The sequence below is a fragment of the Dendropsophus ebraccatus genome, chromosome 4, assembly GCF_027789765.1.
Source record: "Dendropsophus ebraccatus isolate aDenEbr1 chromosome 4, aDenEbr1.pat, whole genome shotgun sequence".
NCBI lineage: Eukaryota > Metazoa > Chordata > Amphibia > Anura > Hylidae > Dendropsophus > Dendropsophus ebraccatus.
Genome location: NC_091457.1, coordinates 138,220,122 through 138,227,912, shown reverse-complemented (window position 1 = coordinate 138,227,912; position 7,791 = coordinate 138,220,122). Strand labels below are relative to the sequence as shown.

Genomic DNA, 7,791 nt, shown 5'->3' with positions numbered 1-7,791 from the left:
TTTGCAATATATTTCGTCATAATGACAGCAGCACTGCAACTACAATAAAAGAAAGAAAATAAATAAACATAAAAAAACACAAAAAGTTCCCAGTTTCTTATTAAATATACAGTATAGTTACATTTTTGCTTATTAATCTATGCCCTTAAAAAGTGTTTGTAAAAGTGAAAAGGTTTTAAAAATTTTTTTCAGATGAATAGTTAAAAATGGTAATTAACCAAGGGATTTACCAATACAATGGCTGCTTATAACTATAGGTACACGGAAAACTGTCCATTTTCATTCCACATCCTATCCAGTGAGATTACAGGGGAAATGTACACATATCATAAAACTTCAACACCAAGAAGGTACGGTGGTGGAATTATCGAAATCACAGGATAAATAGACATGTTAAAGGGGAAGTCTGTAGAAATAAAAAAACAACGGGGCAGACAGGGGGTGGGGGGGACATAATAAAGAATGTATACTTACCCATGCCTGTGCCCCCAGTACTTGGCTTAGTTGATGGATTGCCCGCTCGGCCAGTCACTGACTGAAGCAGTGTGCCATCCCAGTCACTGATTGGCTGAGCGTGCAATCCATCAGCCGGGTTGTGCTGTTACAGGAGGGAGAGCTGTAGGAGGCCGGCAGGGGACTTGGAGCGGTAATGCGGAGCTGCGGGTGCATGGGGGTGGGTAAGTATATATTCTTTATTATGTTCTCCTACCTCCCCGTCTGCACTGTAGTTTAAAGGTATGCAAAAAAATGGCCCCTGTGACACAATGTATCGCTAAGCTGTTGGTGCATCTGGAATGAAGACTAGAGGGTTTCGGTTAGCGTACATTATGCCACAGCATTATCCTGGGAGTAAGACGATCCGTCTCCCCATTGAAGCTGCAACACAAAGAAGGACAATCTGTAAGATTATGGTGCAGGGCAAGATGGCAATAGAGGCTTCAGTGAGTCCTGCTTTTGTCTAGAGGACAGGAGAGATAACTGTCGGCACAACGTTTGGCCAACAACTATTGAAGGTGTATAGGCATTTCGGGGGGGATTTATTAAGCATGGTGTAAAGTGAAACTGGCCCAGTTGCCCCTAGCAACCAATCAGATTCCACCTTTCATTTTCCAAAGAGTCTGTGAGGAATGAAAAGTGGAATCTGACTGGTTGCTAGGGGCAACTGAGCCAGTTTCACTTTACACCGTGTTTGATAAATCTCCCCCTTCATCTTTACTATCTTCTGTATGAAACAAACTGCAGTGGTGCATATAGTAGACCGATTCCACCAAAACATTATATAGCTGCATCTATTACACTCTTGAGGAGTGATGAGTGACTTTACCTAACATTTGGGTTGGTCCAAGCCTAAACACTTGGCATTTGAATCCTTAGGCCTGGAAAAGTTGGATGCCGGCGTAGGAAGCCCCGGAGAACATGTTTTGCAGGACTCCTTTGGATGACATCCAACTTTTTCAGGCCCAAATCGGAGTCAACTGCTGAGTGTTCAGGTTGAGATGAAGCCAATTATTTGGTAAGTTCGCTCATCACTACTCTTGAGAGACTGTAATTTAAAAAAAAAAAACTTTTATTCTCTCATAGAAAACCAAAGTTTGTGTCAGTCTAAAAACTTTTGGCCACGACTGTATGTTATAAACAACTAGCTTCACCCAGTGGTTATGTGTAGCTTTCCTCTGGGCAGCACAACAAGGTCTGAAGAAGGTTGAAGAAGATGATTTTTTTGTTGTAAATCCATGCCCTGCTTAACACATCCTTATCGTTGTTCTCATCCAGAGATCAGTTCCCCGGCATTGACCTGGCTCTAAATATGAAGGATCCAGATGGTGACCTGATTCGCCTGACGGACAACAGTGACATGGAGCTTCTTGTTACAAAAGGAAAAAGAAAATCGCAACTAGAGAACTTCTTCCCCTGGGAATTACATGTCACACGCACCGACGACCTGGACGTTTATAGAAATATGGAATGAGGAGAAATCAGCTGCTGGAAATGTTAGAGATTAGAGGAACGTGAGAGGCATAAAAGGGTCTAAGCAAATGGTACTGAAATTCTGGTCAGTGAAGTAGAGAGTCCACATGTCCCTTTATTGAAAGAAATTGGATTACAAAACTTTCTGAACACGTAAGAGCAACATCTGCTCCAATGCTCCAGACACTGTATAATGATGTGTTTAAAATGTAGTCCAGTCTGTAGACACCATGTATTAGAGCAGGATAAGCCAAACAGATTGAAATATAGATTTGTGGGAAAGGGTCCAGGATAACTTGTCATTTGTTCATGTAAACCTCTTCTCATTATGGGTTAAGTAGTCAAATGGGCGGTCCTACTCGATGACCACCCACATGACTTATCTTAGAATGAGCAGAGATTTACATTAACAAATAAAAAGTTATCCTGGAGCTTTTCCCACAGACTTATATCTTGGTCTGCTCAGGTTCTCCTTCTCTAATACATGGGGGGAGATTTATCAAAGGGGTTTATAGTAGAACTGGCTAAGAATCCAACAATTCCATTTATTCTTTTTTATACTTCTACTATGGTGCCTTAAAAGGGGAATTATCAGCAGGTTAGACAAATCTCCCCTGGTGATAGCCCCCTAGTGGGCATGGGGCGCTAAGCATGAAGGCATGTCTCTTATCTTTATCCTCAGTGCCATTCCCGTGCTGTTAGATGTTTCCGGTAAGCCGTTATGAGCACTGGGGGTGTGTCTACCGTCCCTTCGCGCACCGAAGCGGCCCGCCCTGGGACAGCCCCCTCCATTGATAATCATTAGAGGAGACAGGCTGGTTGGGGGCCGTTCTGATCTTTATCTCTTCTCTTCGATATTAAATTATTATATTTAGAGATATGCAACATTACTATTGATTTATAATGCTAAATGTAGATAAATCACTCCTGTGTATGATGGATGTTTTTTATACAAACAGTTTTTTTTTGTTTTTTTTAAAATAAGGATTAAACGGTTTATACTGTTCAGTGTCAGGTGTCGTGTAATGTAATTATATATACAGAAATGTTAAAATATAATACATTTTGTAAAAAGCCATGTTTGTGTACTGAAAACGTAAAAGTTAGGAAAAAAAATATATATATAATGTCTAAAGTAAATGGATTACTTACAATGCTGATTTGGCAGATTAGCTGTGGTAATAGGTACGACATAATAGGGCTATGCACTAAAGCGGATAGACCCAATCATGGCAGTTAGAGGGAGGTGCACACTGAAGGTCCAGAATCCCAAGAACATGGGCCAATACAACACAATCCAAAGAGTCAAACAACATCCAGTTAGAATAATCTCCAAACTTTGTTCAAATGCCAACATACGGCATGTCGAAATATGTCGTACTCGGCAATTGAATAATGTTGGAAGATTATTCTAACTGGATGCTGTTGGACTCTTTGGATTATGTCATCAAACATGTCAAAAGTTATTGATGGCAGCGGGTCTCACTGCAGAGACCCACTGTGGTCAGGACATATAGCCAGGGAGAGAGCACGATGGCTATGCCACCCACTTTCCGGCCACTGGCTAATTCCACATTGTCGGAATTAACCGATCAGGAGATAAAGCCGGGGACTGATCTCCTGATCACAGCGGGTCTCAAAAATTATTTTTAAAGACAGTGACTTTTTAAGGAAGCTAATATGTGTATGTTAACTTTTAAGGTATAACTAATGAAAGTTTTCACTAAAGGGGTATTCCAAGTTAAAATATAGCACAACCCTAGGTAATATTTTAGTTTCAAAACTTAAAGGGAACTGGTTACTGTGACTCCCCCTCCAGACCGGGCTTTATTTTTCTCTATAGAGCTGCTTAGGATAGCCAAGTACAGCACTTAGTGCCCTGTTCTTGGGATTGCAGTCGGATCCCGGCAACCTGACACTTATTGCCTATCCTGTGGATTGGAGACAAATTATTCTAACTTGGAATACAAAGCACGTCCCCTGTTGGAGCTGTTCCCTCTTCTATTGTTTGATTCTCAGACACAAGGGGGAGCAATTGTTTCCCTCTCTACCCTAAAAAGTCCACCTCCTATGGTGAATTTTACATGGTTTGCCTCCTAATATAAAACTAGTGTTCTTATAATTCTCCACACTACACCCACTGAAAGCAAAGGTCTATCTTCCAGAGCAAAAAGCCACACTAGACGTCATAGTAATAATGGTGTACTCTCCTACACCCACTGAAAGCAAAGGTCGCCAACTATCTTACAGAGCAGAAACCACTCGAAAAAGTTGTTCATTTCCTAAACTTCTGTCCGCGGCTGTATATTGTGATTCCGCTCACATTACTTGTCTGTAGACTGCGCTAAACAAACTGTACAAGGTGATGAATATTACGAACATATGTAGTCTAATAAACATATGTCTTCCTTCTACAGGAGAGAGTCGCAAACACATATTTGCTGGGATGAATGGTGAAAATATATTCATGTCTAGTCTACTAAATTAACACTGAATTTTTGCTTCAGAATGATAAGAATTAGATAAAGATGATGTGTTACAGAATATGCTGCGTGCCCACCCTGATCCCTACTGCCTGGGGGGGGGGCCACCAGCTTCAATGCAAATGTAATGTAAAGCAGCAAGGTAGACTTGGAGCAATGTCTTCATACCTGTAATCGGACTAACAGGAATAGAAATCTCAGACCAACTCTTTCTTTTTCCTATTGGTCCAATTTTTTTTCCCCTCCATGGACATCTAATGGAGAAGCACATGACAATACACATCACTTGTGCCTCCTCTCTATAATAACAATACATTGCACACAAGGGAGGAGCGCAGGAGTAGTGGAGGGGGTACAGTGACATGCATCCTCACATGCAGTGATCTTCTTTAAGAGGCAACCTTTGGAGAGGTTTTATAGTACAGTATATGTTACAAAAAAATTGTAACTTGGTAAATTAGCAAGATTTGGTAATACAAGCCTCCTGTGTCCCTATCCTAGTACTATATTGGGAAGAAAGCCCTCTCATTTTAACCCATTACTATCTGATGGTGCAACTCTGCCGGTGATCGGATGCCTTCAGGCTCTTTCCAATACCTGTTTGTGTCAGGGACCCTGTAGAACTTTGGAGATCCTCCTGTGGAAGCGAGCAGCTCGGCCTTATCTCCTCTCCCTGCTGCCGAAGGACTTAGTGTGAGGCTGTGGCACCCTTCTACTCCGGTGTTCAGGCAGCCTAGATGCTGTGCATAGACGTAACCCAAGCAGGGAGTGTTTCAACTCCCCAGGGCCTTGTCCGGACATCTACCACCACTGTCTCCCCTATACGTGGTGCTTGATGGTGTATGACCCGTGCTTCCCTTTGATGCCTGAATTAACCCCTTCACCAATAGCTGGTAATGGTACCAGCACCAGAAGGTTTGCAGCCACCTGGGGAGATGTGTGTGGAGGGAGACTTAAAGGGATAATTCACAAAAAAAAAAAAATTCTTTCAAATTAACAGGTGCCAGAATGTGGCAGAGATTTGTAATTTACTTCTATTAAAAAAATATCTCACTCCGTGAAGCACAGACGACAGGGACGCTGCATGCCTGTCCTGGACTGTTTCCCTGCATGGCGTGATATATCAATATCATTCCGGGAGCGGGGAAACAGTTGAATCTCCTGCACTTTAATGACTCCAGATCTGTCTATAGAAGTTGGCATCTTGTAAAGTCAGTGCATCAGTAATTCCTTCTCCCTCTAAATACAATCTATAGTAATTTACTATATAAATGATCAGCTTAACACAAGTATGGGAATACTATAAACTTAAGGGGAGTCTCTATTGGTTGCATAGGAAGTTTTGAAAAGGTTATTATATGCTGCACAGGCTTTTGTATGGCTGCAGAAATGCCTCCGCAGTGCTGTCCCATGTATCCTGCCCCTGTTCAGGAATGTATGTAAAAAAAATTTAAAAATCCTGTCTTTATACAAATTTGCATATGGCCGCCCCTTCGCGCTGGCAAGGGTTTTAAAAGAAGTAAGCTTATGCAAATCTGCTTGAAAAGTGATCTGTTATCTGAAATGATATTGAAGACAAATGAAGAATGATTGTCAAAAACAGCCAAAAACATTAGTTACTGTATTGCCTGAGGCCAGCCGGTTACATTTCATCTGAAAAATGAGGTATACTGATGTGTAAAGGAAACACTGTACACATGAACATGTAAGCATAATATACTGTATATAATAATTGTCTGTTTGCAGACCGTTATTAGGCAACATGGTGATCCTGAAATAAGGAGACATTACTCATTACTTAACCTAGCAACTTCCTCAAAACACATCAACATATTGTTTTTCAGTTCCGTCATTACAGCTGACTAAACCAGATGACAGGACGGTTTACATTTCACATTCACATTCAACAAAAAAGTCACCACTGTACAAACAGCAAACAGTAAGACTAAGTGATACAGTAAGTGATAGTTAAAGGGGTTGTCCAGGATTAGAAAAACGTGTCCTCAGTTTAGGTGGGGTATTGCAGCTCAATTCCATTGAAGTAAATAGAGCTGAGTTGTAATGCTGCACACAACCTGAGGACAAAGGTGGTGCTGTTTTTGGTTAAAAAAAAACAAAAAACAAAACAGCAGCTGTGTTTTTCTAATCCTGGATAACTCATTTAAAAAAGATATTCCAGGGAAAAACAACAAAGTAGAAGCTCACAGGGGTCCAACCTCAGCCATATGTTCATTCAGTAGCTACACAGGATATTTAAAGGGAATCGTTCAGTTCCTGGGCCCTACCTGAGGTGCTGACGGTGTGCTGTAGCTTGTAGTCCCCAAGTGAGCATGGTAGTTTTTGGTTATTTTTCCGTGCATTGGATTATGCACAATCAGGGTCTCCTACTGTCATTAGTGTCATAGAGGAGTTGTAGTTCAGTGTTTGTGCCACACTCTGGCCGCCTCACCACTGCTTTCTCCTCTCCCTTCTTCATGAATAATCAATGCTGCCCGGCCTCCTGCTCACTCAGCTGTCTGCCAGTGTCTCTGATTGCAGATCAGTCCTCTCTAGGCAGGTTATGTCTGCAAGAAACACTCAGATACAGTTGAATCTCTAAGCCCAAATGTGTTGGAGCCGTGGTCTAGGGGTAACTCACCTTTCTACAGACCAGCAGCAGGTCTTTCCATGGTTTGAATCCCGTGATGGAAATGAAATATAGATCTTTTTTCATTTTTTTATCATTATTGTATAATTTTTAAGGCTATGTTCACACTACGTATCTTTCCGGCCATAGTGCGAACCGCGAATATACGCACTTAGTTTTGAGGTTGATGCGTTCGCTTGAAAGTATACGATATACGCACGCACAATGCACACTACGTATGAGCTTACGGCCGGATTGTATACAGCGCCGTGAAAAATGAACAAGACCATTGTTTGAGGACGGAAATGTTCCAACTCACGGCCGTGGATTTCCATGCGGTCCCGTACAAAGTACTTATTTCAGCCAAATTGAACGTGATTTTTAGATCCAAAAGGTTCTGTGTGTTTTATTGGGCTGGGCGAAGATTTCCAAGTAAATGACCTGTTTCAGATCGCTTCGAAACAAGCTAGGGAAGCAAAACTCTACTACGGGTGTTCGCGGTTCGCCCGCATGTTCGCAATCCGGCCGCATGTCTATTTTTCCCACGGTCGTACTTTCAGCCGCACATTTCCGGCCGCGTAAAAACTACGGCCGTACATATACGTAGTGTGAACATAGCCTAAAAGTGCGAAAAATTCAAAATCAGGTCAAAATTTGTCTTAAAGTTTGTTCTTTTAATACAATGATGTAAAAAAATATATGGTTATTTATTTT

At 41.6% G+C, this 7,791-nt stretch overlaps 1 protein-coding gene across 1 annotated transcript in view; it reads left to right on the top strand.

The window, feature by feature from the left end:
* Positions 1 to 2,366, top strand: part of NCF4 (neutrophil cytosolic factor 4) — a 19,362-nt gene extending 16,996 nt beyond the window's left edge. The window contains exon 11 of the mRNA XM_069968868.1: positions 1,774 to 2,366. Coding sequence (XP_069824969.1) covers positions 1,774 to 1,969 — 196 coding nt within the window. The 3' untranslated portion in view covers positions 1,970 to 2,366. The remainder of the gene's footprint in view (positions 1 to 1,773) is intronic.
* The last annotated feature ends 5,425 nt before the right edge of the window (positions 2,367 to 7,791 follow it).